The sequence below is a fragment of the Gossypium hirsutum genome, chromosome D09 (genome assembly GCF_007990345.1).
Source record: "Gossypium hirsutum isolate 1008001.06 chromosome D09, Gossypium_hirsutum_v2.1, whole genome shotgun sequence".
NCBI classification, from domain to species: Eukaryota; Viridiplantae; Streptophyta; class Magnoliopsida; order Malvales; family Malvaceae; genus Gossypium; species Gossypium hirsutum.
The window spans coordinates 43,268,552-43,284,495 of NC_053445.1; the positions used below are offsets into that span (position 1 = coordinate 43,268,552).

The 15,944-nt window shown below is 29.0% G+C and overlaps 2 protein-coding genes across 2 annotated transcripts; both read left to right on the forward strand.

The window, feature by feature from the left end:
• The first annotated feature begins 3,632 nt into the window (after positions 1 to 3,632).
• LOC107891181 (NDR1/HIN1-like protein 1) lies at positions 3,633 to 4,651 on the forward strand. The gene has a single exon (XM_016815883.2). The coding sequence runs from the start codon at positions 3,794 to 3,796 to the stop codon at positions 4,421 to 4,423; it is 630 nt and encodes a 209-aa protein (XP_016671372.1). The 5' UTR covers positions 3,633 to 3,793; the 3' UTR covers positions 4,424 to 4,651.
• Positions 4,652 to 14,481: 9,830 nt separating this feature from the next.
• LOC107891180 (NDR1/HIN1-like protein 10) lies at positions 14,482 to 15,594 on the forward strand. Its single transcript, XM_016815882.2, has one exon. The coding sequence runs from the start codon at positions 14,704 to 14,706 to the stop codon at positions 15,370 to 15,372; it is 669 nt and encodes a 222-aa protein (XP_016671371.1). The 5' UTR covers positions 14,482 to 14,703; the 3' UTR covers positions 15,373 to 15,594.
• Positions 15,595 to 15,944: the final 350 nt, after the last annotated feature.

The window sequence follows — 15,944 nt, forward strand, 5'->3', positions numbered from 1 at the left end:
TTAAATCTTACATGTGTAAGTCATATTTAAATTTATTTTGATCTAAAACAGAAAATATTTTAATTGTCAATCTTACCGAATTTTGTAATTTTAAATATGTATTATTTATATCTACAATTGTAATTATACTTGTATTTGTAACCTAAAAGAAAATAATTTTGGGTTTAATTTAAATGATTTGTGAAAATTACTTTTAAGAAATTAATTATTAAAATTCCAACATCTGATCCCTTTCTTCTATTTCTCCTATGCACAAAAATGCATACTTGTGTCATTCAAACATTTGTTTTTATATGTACACATTTCTATGATAGATATTTGATAATCTATTACTTACCATAGAAGCTCATCGTAGGCGAAGCTTCTCCAGTTCTGCCTATCGAATCACAAGAATTATAAAGAAATGTCAAACTTGGAGAGGATGGAGTATTAATTTGGTATTGTTATTACCGCAACAATTTAAAGACTAACATCTTAGGTCTTTTAGTACTCAGGTTTAAATTTTACCCTGTGTAACTGTCATGTGTGGTTCTCAAATTCTACCCTACACAATTGCGATATGTAAATTTTATTTGGTTCATCGTCTTTTTATATTTTATATAGTTTAATTCTACTTTATAATTGCTCTAATACATTTATAATTGTTGTATTCATTTCTACTTGTAAGAATAATGTAGACAGTTGGTAATTAAAAAATTTTGTAAACATTGTTCTTTCAACCACCCTTCCAAACCTTTGATATATAAAAAAAGGAAATTCAAAAATTTAAGATGCTTTTTTGTGCCACATTCAATTGTCATACGTTTAAGACGGGAATAAATTCGTGGGAAAACAAAGTTACAAGCATATGAATTATGAAATAAGATATTGAAGGTTTTGTTAAGATATCGTTATTTCAAGCATGGAAAATTCAGGCTAGGGGGACAAAAAGAACACTCTGGTTTTGCCTTGTTTTCTTGTGTGTGTTAGAGCTTTTACATTTTCCACAGTTTCAATCCTTACATTCTTTTCTGTCTTTTGTGCTCCAAGGGAAGAGGTCTTTTTGCTTTGCTTTCTAATTATTTTATTTTTGGGGGTGGATTCATCTGGTTTTCACATTCTCAAGTCATGAGCTTCGAAGACTAATTTTCCAAGTGAACATATCAGACAAGAAGGGTTCCTTCTGAAATTTCCGAGCAACCTTCAAGTTTGTTGACTTTTACTCTTTACATGGACGAGTACCCTAAATTAATTGGAGGTGTAAATGTTAACAATGCTCAACTGCTGTTAGCTTAAATGATATATAATTTTTTTTTTCTTTAAATCAATGAAAGTACTATAAAAAGTAATTGTTAACCGGACGCAATTATTAGTAAGGCTAATAACAGTTAAGGCTATTTGTGAGCTTATTAATTAAAATAACATTGGTTGGTCAAACGTCAAGTAGCAAACAATAATTTAGCTAGAGAATACGAGACTAAAGAACTTGTTCTCGATGGATCAAAACAAAAAAGAAAATGTGTGATAGAATCTAAAATATAAAATAAGGTTAGGATTATTGTGACTGATTTGTCGTAAAGGAGGTGTTAGAGGGCGTAAATAAATGGATTCCCCCGCCTGCTGTATCATCAAGAAAAGCATAAAAATATGGTATTAAGAAAAAGAGGATATTCATATATATGAAAGGGAAACCACTTTAAACCTTTTCAATCCATAGAAATACAAAATAAAAGCAAGCCGGGAATGGAGCCAGTGATTCCTTGCCCTCCTCCCACTCTTACGCCTGGGATGGCTGAAGAGAGATGCGTGTGTATATTCTAATAGTGGGTGGCCGTGGCTTGGCTGGATATACATATGGAACCTCCAAAAAGAGGGTAGGGCCCCGCTGGTTGGCTGGCTGGCTGGCCAGGAATCCCATGGATACGTGTTACTTGGACTTTCTCTCCTTTTTAACCAATTTATGATTTTAGTAATCATGGAGATTATTAAATTAAATTTTTAGGTTAATAATTAATCTTCTCAATAATATCATTTAAAAAATACATAAATTTTTCATTAAAAATACAATATGCGTCTTATACTTTATTAAACTCATCCATCTTTTTCAATCCAATCTTAATATTTTATAATAGACTTAACTGGTTAATCTTTTCATTCCATCCACCTTTACCATTTTTAGTATTTTAAAACCAAAGGGTAAGCTTCCCCTTCTTGACTTCATTATTCATTTGAAATGGTTGTTAATATATCAAATTATATAAAATGGAGAAAAACTAAGAGATTTTCTTTTTTATAAATATCTAAATAACATTAGTTACTTCAGATAAAAATATCTCTTTAAAAAATAAAATTTTAACTATTTTTTAAAAAAAATTATTGTTACAACGTTGAGATTAAAGATTCACATATTACAATTGCGAATGGTAAAACTCGAATATAGATATTTGAAAACCCAAGATCTTTGCTTTTTATTTTGTTCAAATCAAGATGTCCACTGTCAATAACAATAATTAATCTCCTCGCTGTGAATGCTCTCCAAAGAAATAAAAAATTGGTCATGACGTTTGCTTTAACCATCAATACCAATACTTTCGTCGACTAAAATGAACTATCATTCTTTTTGAAAAATTAGTATTTTATTGAATTATTTATTTTTATATGAAATTTATCTTTTTACCCATATAGGTGTCTCATAACCTGATTCCTTCACAAAATTTGATTTCATTGATTTAGTGAAAACTATTAAAAAAATTAAATAATATATATTTAAAAGATTGTATTAGTAATTTAATTATTATTTTTAAAAAGCTGTATGTTCAGTTTTCATTTTAATTTTTTCAAGTATCCTACTTTTTTCTATTTTTTTCATTGTTATACTTTCTCTTTCTTTTTTTTTTTTATATACCGATTTGTTAATTTCATGCACGTACTAAATATTAAAAATAATACATTTTAAATTTTATATTTAATATATTAATGGTGTATAATTTTATGCACGCAATCACTAAAAAAAATTTAAAACTAGCTTTAATTAACATTATAATTTGATTCATTAATATTACATAAATTTATATCGCATTAATGAATCAAATGATAAGGTTTTCACCATTTTAATTTTTATAATTCTTTTTCATTTTATTTTTTATTTTTTGTTAATGAAAATAAAAAAAAATTGACAAAATTTTGTTGTAACATGCATGACAATCCAGCAAAAGAAAATCAAAGAAGGATAAAATAAAGGATGGAGACCAATCATTTGAGTGTTTTCTTTTTCCATGTCTTTGAAAAAGTTATAACAGGTTACGACATATTTAGGATATAAATAAAAATTTTATGTAATAAATATATTTATAAAAAAATTGATATAAAAATATTGAGGTTTTCATTAAAGGATAAAATTGAAAAAGTGAAAATTATTAAATCTTAAATTATATTTTTCTAGATTTTACATAAAAAATAAAATTACCCGTCCTTAATAAATAATGTTTATTATTTTATAAATAACTTATTTTTTTATAATTTTATACATGAATTGATTAATAAATAATATTAATTTAATCGAAGACTTAAAAACTAATATATAAATGCATGAACATAAATTCATAATATCAATACTATAAATGATATATTTTGCTCCACCATGCAATCATAATAAACTCTCATTTTATATTATGTAGATGGTACCCTATATGTAATTTATATATATAAAGAAACACAGGCAACACTTTATCTCATTACACAAACCAAAGCAGAGAGGTCCCTCGCTCTGTTTCACCCCCCCCCCCTTCATTTTCACTCACACTTTCTATCTACCATGTCGGCAAAGGAATGCGGCCACCATGGCAAAGGCCACAATAAATTCCGCCGAAGACTCCTCTTCGGCATTCTGTTCTTCATCCTGATTGTTCTAATCACAGTCCTTCTCATTTGGGCAATCCTTCGTCCCAGCAAGCCCAGATTCATTCTCCAGGACACCACCGTCTACGGTTTCAACGCCTCCGTCCCCAATTTCCTAACTTCCAGTTTCCAAGTCACCGTATCGTCTCGAAACCCCAATGACAGAATAGGAATATACTACGACAGGCTCGACCTCTACGCCACCTACAGGAACCAACAGATCACACCCCGGACCTCACTCCCTCCCACTTACCAGGGTCACAAGGATGTCAACGTTTGGTCGCCTTTCATAAACGGGAACATGATACCTATCTCCCCGGACTTTTCCACGTCTTTAAGTTCGGAACAGGCTTCCGGGTCGGTTTTTCTTACCATTAAGATTGATGGGCGGGTGAGATGGAAAGTTGGAGCTTTCGTGTCCGGGAGATACCATCTTTACGTTAGATGTCCGGCAATAATTACTTTTGGAAGCAAATTTAACGGTGTTATTGTCGCACAAAACGCTGTTAAGTTTCAGTTTGTGACTAGATGCAGCGTCAGTGTCTGAAGTTTGAACAGACTGAGGATTGAGGAAGAAGAAAGAAGTAAGGACGTCAAGTACTATTTTGATTTTTTCGATCTTAATATCTCGTCTATCCCTTCGTTTTTTGTTTTTTGTTTTTTGTTTGTAAGGGAATTGTACACTTTGCTATACAATAAATAGTAAAAAAGTAGTAGAAATTTTTATTTTCTAAAAAACCCAAGTGTGATTAATAAGAATCAAGCAGTTTGTGGAGGTTGTGCAGTCTTTTTCATTTAGAAGCGACTTGTTTTTCTTCTTTTCTAGTCCTGGATCTTCAAAGTTCTTTCTCTTTAATTAAAAAGAAGGAATCATTTCAACCTTAATTAGGGTGTCGTTTCTTAATTTGATAGGATTGGATCCATGCACATGATTATACCCCGATGTATTTTTTGAAAATAATTTCATTATTCAACAAAAAGTTAAAAAGTAGTGATGACTATGAGTTTAGGAAAAGGACATATAGAGGGCGGTGTTTAATTTCCTTTTAATTTTTAACTAAAATAATAAATATATTTTAACGTATTTAAATTCACAATCTTTTTATATTAATAATAACCCTTATTTGTTGAATGTGTGAATGCAGTGCATTTCCCTTTATACATTAACCCCAGTTGTTGAGGTAATTGTTGGTAAGTTTTCACAAAACCTAATTAAAGCTTACCATCTCCGTTTTCCATTAAGTAATTGGAAATTGTTTGAAATATTTAGAATGAACCAATATCGTAGGGTCCTAATCTCAAAGGCAATTCACTACCAAAACAAAAGTTCACTGAAAATTTGCCAAACATCACAAAAATAAACAAAAAGGCAAGAAAATAGCGATTGCATGTGGAGGTCAACATCAAACGGTTGTGCTGTCTGGCCTTAGAATTGACAAAGGTTGAATATTCCTCACATAAAAAAAAGTAAATTTTTAACTGATTATTTGGAAGCACTAATAATTAAATGGGCCTTTTCCCATGGAATTGTAGTGGCGTCGCTTTCTATGGATGAAAAAATTATATAAAATAATATTTATAAAATGTGTATATAAAAATAAAAAAATTAAATGATGTTTTCATCAAGGGGTTTGAATTGTTTAATATGCAAGGAGAGGATAGTTTATTAAGGAATTTTAAGGTGAATCACATGCGCCATCTTTGCAGAGCTGGAACAACACTTACTTTCACCAACACCTAACTACCGAATATTAGGATTATTATTTAAGTGTTTTTGTGTTGTGAGTTAGGTTACTTTATTTTTGGATTTAAGTTTGATCGGCTGAAATTGAATTTTTCTTAAATTAAAAACAATATTATAGGTGTAAAATAGAAGATTTCACCGCACCCCTATTCTTTTTAACTAAGGGTGAGTTTGGATGGGCGGTACGTTTAGCTGCGGTTAGTGTAAAAACAGCGGTGGCGGTGAGATTAGATACTGTAGCGATACTGTAGCGTGAGACAAAACGTAAGTTAAACGCACCGCACCGCAGTCAATCGCCCATCCAAACAAAGCCTAAGTTGCGTGTTTTTGTATTATAACAAGTATGATTCTTCCGCTTTAGCTTGGGATTTTTTCATTAGAAATTATATATTAAATAATATTATAAACCATAATAATACTAATAAAAATATATTCGCAATGTTTTTTTTTTTATTTTTATTTCACAGCTATCTTTAAAATATTGTCATGTGTCTCTTTTTTTAAATATTTATTTTTTTCTAATATTTTACTATACTCTTATATAACAATTGTCAACCCCTAACTCTTTATGGAGTCAAAAAATTTCACTAATAGTGTACCTCTAAAAATATTAATTAATAACTAAATCAATATATTTTTATTTTAAAAATTATAATTTTACTTTTATTAAAAGAAATTTTAAATCATTATAGGTTTCAAATGATTTAATAAATTTCATTCATTTTTTTTATTACTGCTATTCAATATATAGCTAGCCGTTCCATCTGAATATTCAAATTTAATTTTTATTGTTATGGATAGCTTAAACTTCACTAATGAATTTAAGTAAATTATATATTCATTTTTTAGTGTTCAGGTGTATTTTAAATCAATACCAAATAATAAATTTAATATTCAACTATGTAATATATATATTTAAAAATTAATAGATTGGATAGTGCCGAATATTTAAAATTTTATTATACATCCAATTACTATCGATATTTATAGGGAAAAATATTAAAATTATACATGAACTTTGATTTAATGTACAATTTGATACATAAAACTTTGATTCAATGGACTTTGATTCTGTGTAATTATATACAGGTAACTTTTAATATTGTAGTTCAATTGCATACATAAAACTTTAATTTTAATCCAATCACACACATTTAAAAAAATAATTTATTTATTTTTATATTTGATAAATATAACTATATGTGTATGTAATATATAGACATAAAATGACGGTATATCAATAAATGTGCTAATAATTTGTGAGAATTTGATTAAATCAAAATTCCGTGTATAAAATTGCACAAAATCAAAATTCATGTATAAAGTTCTTGGAATTTGGATAATTTTCGTCTATGGTTACCAAAGTAAATAGACGTATTTTGGGTATTCCCCCACCTTACCTATCTACAAATTATGATACGATTATTTGGGCTCGAACTTCAAATGATATCTTCTCTCTCAAAAGTGCTTATTGGCATATTCGGGAAAGGTCATGGAAACCAAGGGATGCGCAGTGGAATATACCATGGAAAGTTGCAAAACGTTGCTAAATCAGTTGTCGGTGAGGTAAATTGGTTGTGTTTATTTGGTTTACTAGGCGAATTTGGAAAAACCATAATTTTTTTCTTTTTCAAGGCGCCTCCTGGAATATAGGTGAGATAGTTAAGATATCATATATATATATATATGGGCAAAACAATTTGCTTCTTTTCATAGGGACGTTTCTAGACAAAAGGATCTAATTTCAATAGCCCAAGTACCAAAAAATTGGATCAGTCTCTGCACTAATGGGGCTGCTCAAGTTGTTTCTGGAAATGTTGCTGTGGGGGGAGTCATAAAAAATGGAAATGGAGAGTGGATTATGGGATATAACAAATATTTGGGCGAATGATCAGTCTTAGATGTTGAATTGTGGGGTATTGTTGATGGATTGGCTCTCTTCCAATATAGATGATATGATGGTGTGATGATTCAAACAGATAACTTGAAGGTGGTCAAGCTCATTCAAGATTCCTTTGTGATGAGTTTGAACTTTGCCCTCATTAAACATATTCATCACCTTCCAGTGAACGTAGGATTTTAGGTCATTCAAGATTCTCCTAGGGACCTCAATAAAAATGCTAATTGCTTAGCCAAAATGACATTTGATACAAACCAAGGGCTAAAAATATTTGAGGAGATTGCAAGGGAGGTGCTAATACTTTCTCCTACCATTCAAGCAAGTGACACTCTTGCTCAAAGAATTATTGTGTAGTTATTTTACCAAAAAAATTACTATACACATGAAGATTAAATTATATTTAATTATTTAAATTATTCAAGTTATTCAAATAATCGAAATTGTACATTTATTATCTAACTTGAACTATTTATTTTTTACTCAAACTTAAAATTTTAATTTAAATTTTAAAATCAACTTTGACTCAATTAATTCATAAAAGTAATTTTAAAATGCAACTTTTAATAACTTTTAAGTATCTTAATGGATATAATTTTTTTAACTCAATTCTATGATTGTTTAGTAGAAAAATACTTTAATTAAACGAAGCTTTCAATCACCAGTGATACCATTAATTATGGTTTGTTTGGACGACATAGAGTAATTGAAAGAAAGTGTAATTATTAAGGTAGTAATTACACTCTTTTATAATTACAAAAATTGTAATTTCTTAGACGTGTTTGGTTGACAAAGCATAATTATATCGTAATTATTTGTCTTGTTTGGTATTACAAATTGTAATTACACAGTAAAATAATTTATATTTTTTTAAATATTAATTACTATAAAAAATATTAGTATGACAAAAATAATTTCTAAACAAGTAACAAAAGTTAAAATTAAATCACTATATTTATCATGTTAGTCTAAAAAAGTAATTGATAATACGATTACTAATAAAAATAATAAGAACAATAAACATATGCAATTTTATCTAATTGTTCTAATTTTTTCGGGTTATTTCCTCTTTAATATTTAACATATGCTCATTATCATCATTTGTTGATCCTTGACCGAGTTTATTATCATGTAAATTTGAGCCTGCATCTTTAAAATTATTAAGATCTCATTTTTCCATATATTCTTCGAAGTATGGATATATTAATTCCATATATGATTGGAGTTATGAGATATGCAACACGCTAGTACGATCCGACCTTGTTTTTTATGCTATACTAATGTGATGTTAATATGAGAAATATTTTTTAGAATAACAAATATCTTCTCAATCATATTTCAAAGTCTCAAATGTCTCAAATTAAAGAGTTCACAAGGTATCTATGATGCTTATGTCTGACACCATTCTTTTAAATGATATCATACCCTACGTTATAGTGCAAGAAAACATTTTCTAATTGCATAATTAGTATCGACCTTAAGATATTTGAGTTCACAATCCAAATAATATATAACTTTAATTGTAAAAATTTATATAAACTTAATTTGGAGAAAAACTAATGTTTGGTTATATATTTTTTTATTATTTGTAAATTAAGTAAAACATAATATATATAATTTATAATATATAACCTTTATAAATACAATTTTATAAGTTGTCCACTTACTTTCAAAAAGCTTCTTATAAATAATAGAATTTTTTGTCATAACTATAGAAAGTTGTTTTTTTATATATATAAATAAGTTAGGATAAAAAAATATCGATTTTTATTAATAAGTATATTATTTTTATAAAAAAATAGCATGGGCACATAAATAAGTTATGTCCATACTTCTTGGCCATAAATTTTAATAAATAAATATATTATAACACTTTTATAACATGTAAATTACTTTTTAGAATAAACTTTATTGTCATAAACTTTAAAAAAAATTAGGATTTAAACAATATTTTTTTTATAATTTTATAAAATACACAAATTATTTTTATAATATGATCTTTTAGGATTTATAATATAAGAATTTTTTTACCATAAATATCCAAAACACTCATACGTGTTCATGCTTATAATATAATTTTTATAACTTGTATAAAAAAACTATATATTTTAAAATTAAATTTGAATGTAATTACATGTATAATTGCTCTAATTCTGATATTCCCCTTAAAAATTAAAAAATATAATTAGAGTGCTTTAATTACACCCAATTAATAAAACTCATCAAATACAATTACAACCCAAATATAGCATTCTTATATAAATATAAATAATTAGGAAGTTACAGTTTGATTTGATTCCGTTTGGAACAAGTCTCGTTGGGCTACGCCACCTCCATACTCTATGCTTAAAACCGAGTTTTATGTTGACAAACTGCAACTAAAATCCTACGGTACAGAACCCAAAAAGGGCTAGAACGACCCTTATTACGTGCCAACTGCACGAATTACGAAGGGCATTAAAGGTTGATGGTCTTGCAAGTGCGCAACTGGCAACAGTAGCTGCTATCCAACATGCCCACAACAACGGCTACCGCAATAAGTCAAGGAAAGTGATTGGGCCACAATCATCACCAAGCTTTCGATCAATCCTAAAATATGGTCAAAAAAGTATTTTTCACTCAAATATAAAAGTAAAGATTTAAATTTTTTAGCTTTTGGTTTTTGCGTATAAAAGTAGGATACACTACACCCATGATCATTTTTATTTACCTCAAATTATATTTTAGTTATTTATTTTTAAAATGTTATATTTTAGTCACATGCGTTATTATGTTGTAACATTTTAGTTACTAAGTCATTATTGTCGTTAACGGTGTAACAGTAAGCTGATGTGATGTTAAATTATCATTTTAAGCAAAAATTTTAGGTTTAATTATACAATCAATTTTCATATTTTTTTTTGTTTTGAGCAATTTAATTTTTTTATTTTATGTTCTTTAAACTTTTTTTTTCCATTCTTTTCTGTTTCTCCATTTATTTTTCTACCTTCTCCATTTCTTTAAACATATCAAGAAGTCAAATTGACAATGAAAAAAGAAGTAGGAAGTTGAAAGCCATCATTGCCTATAACCAAAACTCATAAACCCATATTATGCTTCTTTCTTCACTACCAATTCGACTTTTTGCTATGTTAAAAGAAATAGAGAAGGTAAAAAAATAGAGAGAGAAGAAAAAGAGAATTGAAAATAAAGAAAAAAAGAAGAAGTTAAAAGAACATAAAAGATAAAAATTAAACTGCTCAAAACAAAAAGATATGGGGACCAATTATATAATTTAATCTAAATTTTTTGTTTGAAATAATTATTTAACGTGTTACGTTAGCTCACCATTACACCGTTAACGATAATTAACGGCTCAATGACTAAAATGTTACAATACAATAACGTAAGTGTAACAGCCCAATTTTGACCCTAATCGAAACAGTAGTTTCGGGACCACAAATTCGAATTAGAAAAAATATTTTAATATTATTTTCTGTGTTTATGATGTGTGAATTTAATTGTGTGAAATTTTCGTGTTTTAATTTTGTCGTTTGAGAGATTGATTAAAGAAAATGGCTTAATCGCGTAAAATAAAAATTTAAGGGTTAAATCTAAAGGTGCCAAATTGTTGTTGTCTTTATTAAATGGAGGATTTATGATGTAATAAGGCCAAAATATAGTTAGTGGGTGGCAAAGTACAAGTATAGCCTTATATATATATGTATATATATATTTATATAAAGGATAAAAAAGTAAACTAATTATTAATGTTAGTGTATGTTTAATATATTAAAATTAAAGCATTATTTCTCCATCTTTTGGCCGAAACTAAGAACAAAGAAGATTGTTTAAAAGCTTTAATATATTCGGCACTTGCAAGCTTGATTGAGGTATGAATTTTGTTTGTTTTTTTGATAATTTTTACGTTTTTGAGATCATTGCTTTGAATACTTCAAAATTCATGTCTTAATTTTGTGAATTGTTGATGATTTTGAAATGTGCCATTGATGAATGTTTGAGTTTCATGATGTTAGTTGATGAAATATGAAATATAATTGTTAGATTAACATGTTTTGTCTTTGAATTTTTGGTGAATTTGAGTAATTAGGGCTAAATTGAGAAAATAAATTTTTGAAGGACTATAATGTGAAATAAATGAAATGCTTGAGCTTGTATAGACACTAGGAATATTCGGCCCTTAAGGAGTGTAGTCAAAATTTGTGTATTTTGTGTTGTGAGCAAAAATGATTAAATTGTAAAAAGTGTGAAATTTTAGGGCAAAATTGTAATTTGTCCATTCATGTGTTTTTAGGGTAAATCGAATAGAATGGTGTTTGAATAAGCTTAATTTGAATATTTTTAGATCAAGAATTAAAGAAATTGAATTTGGATCGGGGAAAGACAAAAGTGGTCGAGTAGCCAATTTAGCAGTCGACGACATCCGAGGTAAGTCGATAAGCATTTAAATGTTGTTAAATTCAAGAATATATAAATGACAAGTGATAAATTAAATTATTTATTTGTTATATGTTTTGGCCGAAAATGATTATTAAGATAGGAATTTTCTTTTGAGTTCGATTCGATCTTATGGCATGTATAGCGTAGCTGAAATGCTTGAATTTAGATTATGTAATATTAAGCCATGCGAAAATGGCTTAATTTTCTTGTTTGTGTTCGGTTTTGGGCTGAATTATGGTTTAAGCATACTTTAATCATGGATTAGTATTTTATGGTTAGTATTTATATGGTAATGTATATATATATATGTGCATGGTGATTTCATTCAAGTGTTTCGGTAATTATGTGGTTGAAGTAATTAAGTTGTTATATTCATTAAGATAAATAATGTTAAGTTAAGTGTCTAGGTTATGTATTATATATGAAATATATATGATTTGGTTGGATTTAGCAGTTAAGTGAATATAGGGGATGATTTATAAATTGAAGTATGCTTGTAAATGTTGGTGATTAATTACGTTTGGCTTATTGATAGAGTAAATGAATGTATATGCTGTCAAATTTTGATGTAAAAATGCAGTCCAATTATTTATGTATATGCTGTCAAATTTTGATGTATATGCTGTCAAATTTTGATGTATAAATGCAGTCCAATTATATATGTATATGCTGTCAAATTTTGATGTATAAATGCAGTCCAAATTTTGTATATATGCTGTCTAAATTTTGGTGTGAAAATGCTATCTAGTTTGGTATATAAATGCTGTTCAAATTGATGTATAATAATTGCCTATGTTGTAAGATGTAGTATAGTTAGTAACTTGAAATGAAATATGTGTACAAATAAATGTTTGGATATATGCTTGGATTTTGATATATAATCATATATGTTTGGAAATGTTTTAAGAATTTGAATGATAATAAATTTTTATTAGGTAAATGATAATGATATGGTTGAAATTTTGAGACATGGTTAGTTTATGTAATTTGATTTATGATGCATGTTTGATTTTAATTGGTTATGTGTTTATATATATATGTATATATATATGAAATGAAATTTCGTGGTTGAGTTAGTATAATTTATTAAAAAAAAAATTTGAGTTGGGTTTTGATCTGTAATGCCTCGTAACTCTAATCCGGTGACGGATTCGAGTTGGGGGTGTTACAGTAAGTGACTAAAATGTAATGTTTCAAACATAAGTGATTGAAATGTAACCTGAGGTAAACAAAAGTGACCATGAATTTAGTTTACCCATAAAAATAAAATTATCAAAAAAAAATTATTTATATTAACTATTTAATAAGTGTATAAAAAAATAGATTAATTTTATATTTTATGTATCTTTATATTAAATTATTTAAATATTTCATATCTCTTTATATTAAATTATTTAAATCTTATTTATTATATTTAAAACTTTAAAATATTTTATACACCATTAATTTTACAAATAATTTATATTAATTACTATTTTAAATTTATATTACATGCATCATTATAAGAAATTATTTAAATATCATCTAACTTAACTAATTTTTTATTATCTACTACCATGTTTAAAAAAAATATTTTTACTTTCAACCCTAATGTTGAATAATAATGGAGATCACTAAAAATTAACAAACCAGTAATAGAGAACAAGCCTTTAGACTATTTTGGATTAGGTAAAAAAAAATTTAAAAGTAAGATGCATGTGCAAAGGCGAATCTAGGGGGCTAGCAAGGGCCTCGGTCCCCCTTAAAATGGAAAATTGTTATTTAGGCTCTTAAATTTTTTTAAAAAAATTTAAATTAGTAAATGTAAAATTGAACTTTACCTCTTCTTAAAATTACAAAAATTTGATTTAATCTTTTAAAAATTATAAAAATTATAAAGATAAAAGAAATAGAGTTGCACGTGGTCTTGCTAGCATGGCTTAGAAAGAGATGTTTTCTTAATGTTTGGGATAAAAAATCTGAAAGGATATTCATAATCTTATAATGTTTGATGCTAGGTATAAATTATAAATTTTAACACAAACGCATGCATGTGAAAATTACATATTTAGAATATATATGTGTTTAAATTAAAATAAAGTAATATTAAAATTTTAAAGTATTGAGTAATTATAAATATCAATATTGAAACAAATAAGCTATCTGAAATTAAACTAGAATGTTGGATTAAGTATTATATAAATCTGAGATGGTAATTTTCACAAGTAGAGTTGATAAATTAGTACCCAAATCATGTAAGAAATTTCTTCACCTAATGTGGGGTTTGAATTCAGGAAGATGGGTTTTATTCAATCTCAGCCCTCAACTTTCCCATCTTTGGACTACGTAACCTACCCTCCCAAACCCAACACCTATGAATTTAATCCGTACACGTCAATCTCAGATACCCTTATTATTCAACACCACAATTACCTGACCCTCTCAACAGGAGCATTAAAGTCAAAGACAAGGAAGTTGGAAGTTTCCAAGCATCCCCAACCCAAAGCTTATATATTACACACAAGATTGAAAAGGAAGTTGCGGGGCATTGTATTTTATTACATAAATCCCGTAAAACCTAGGGTGTGAGACTTTGCCCTTCAAAGTCTTAATGCGCCTACACTGACAAAGCAACCGCGTCTAATCGATTGACCACTCTTTTGCCTCTCTATAAATACCTTCCCCTATCTTTCATATTCTTCCATTCATTTCTTCTCTCAGCTCAGCTTCCAAAACAAGCAGATTTTCTCGGGGTTTTGTAGTTTACATGGCGGAGAAACAAGCTCATCTCAATGGAGCCTACTATGGCCCCTCAGTTCCACCAGCTCCCGCGAATTACCGCAGCCATCGTCGTAGCTCGGGTTGCGGATGCGGCTGCTGTCTCCTGAAGCTACTGTTGAAAATCATAATCACCCTTGTCATCATTATTGGCCTTGCAGTTCTCATCTTCTGGCTCATCTTCCGCCCCAACGAGGTCAAGTTCCATGTGACTGACGTCTCGCTCAACGAGTTCAACCTGGACGGCAACAACACCTTGCATTACGACCTTGCTGTCAATATCACAGTGCGCAACCCCAACAGGAGAATCGGCGTACACTATGATCGGATCGAGGCTAGGGCTTACTACGAGGACCAACGTTTCGATACCCAAACTTTGCCCTCGTTTTATCAAGGACACAAGAACACTAGTTTCTTGAACCCTGTATTCAAGGGCAAGCATCTGGTTTTCCTTGGTGCGGATGAAACTGCGGAGTTCAATGAAGAGAGGGCTAGTACTATTTACAGCATTGATGTGAAGCTGTATTTGAGGATAAGGTTCAAGGTTGGAAGCGTGAGGACTGGCAGGTTTAGGCCTAAGGTTTCTTGTGACTTGAAGGTTCCATTGAGCGCAGCCAATGCTACCTTTTCCACCACCAAGTGCGATTGGGATTTCTGATTCATGGTCTATATCGAGTCTTTCGATTGGACATTTCCATTTAGGGATTCACACACTTTATTCTTTTGTACCTTGATATATAAACCAGTGGTGTTCCATTAGGAGATGCATACACTGATGAATATATATGTTTTGATTTGATTATATTCTTCATTTTTGTTTTCATTTCATGGCCTTACAGTTTGTGTGAATAAATAATGAGTTTTGGTGACTCTTTTTTTATGTTTGTCTTTTCTAGCTTGATGATGATGAGTTGATCTTAATCCAAAGTGACATTTGGAATTAGAAGATGTAAGAAGCTGATAATTTCAACCTTTGGAAAAGTCAAAGGCACCATGGGGCACGTAATTTGGTAATTTAAAGCGAACGGTATATTGAGATTCCCATTGAAAAATAGTTGTTCCTATTTCAATCTGCTACCTTATAAACTAAAAATATTGATTATTAAAGGTTCCCGGGTACTCAAAACATATGGAATATAATATACTTCTGGGAATTGGTACAAACCCCCGTCAATTTTGTTCCATTTTTTACACCCAATTTCCAGCAACGCATCTTTTACCTTCATGTTT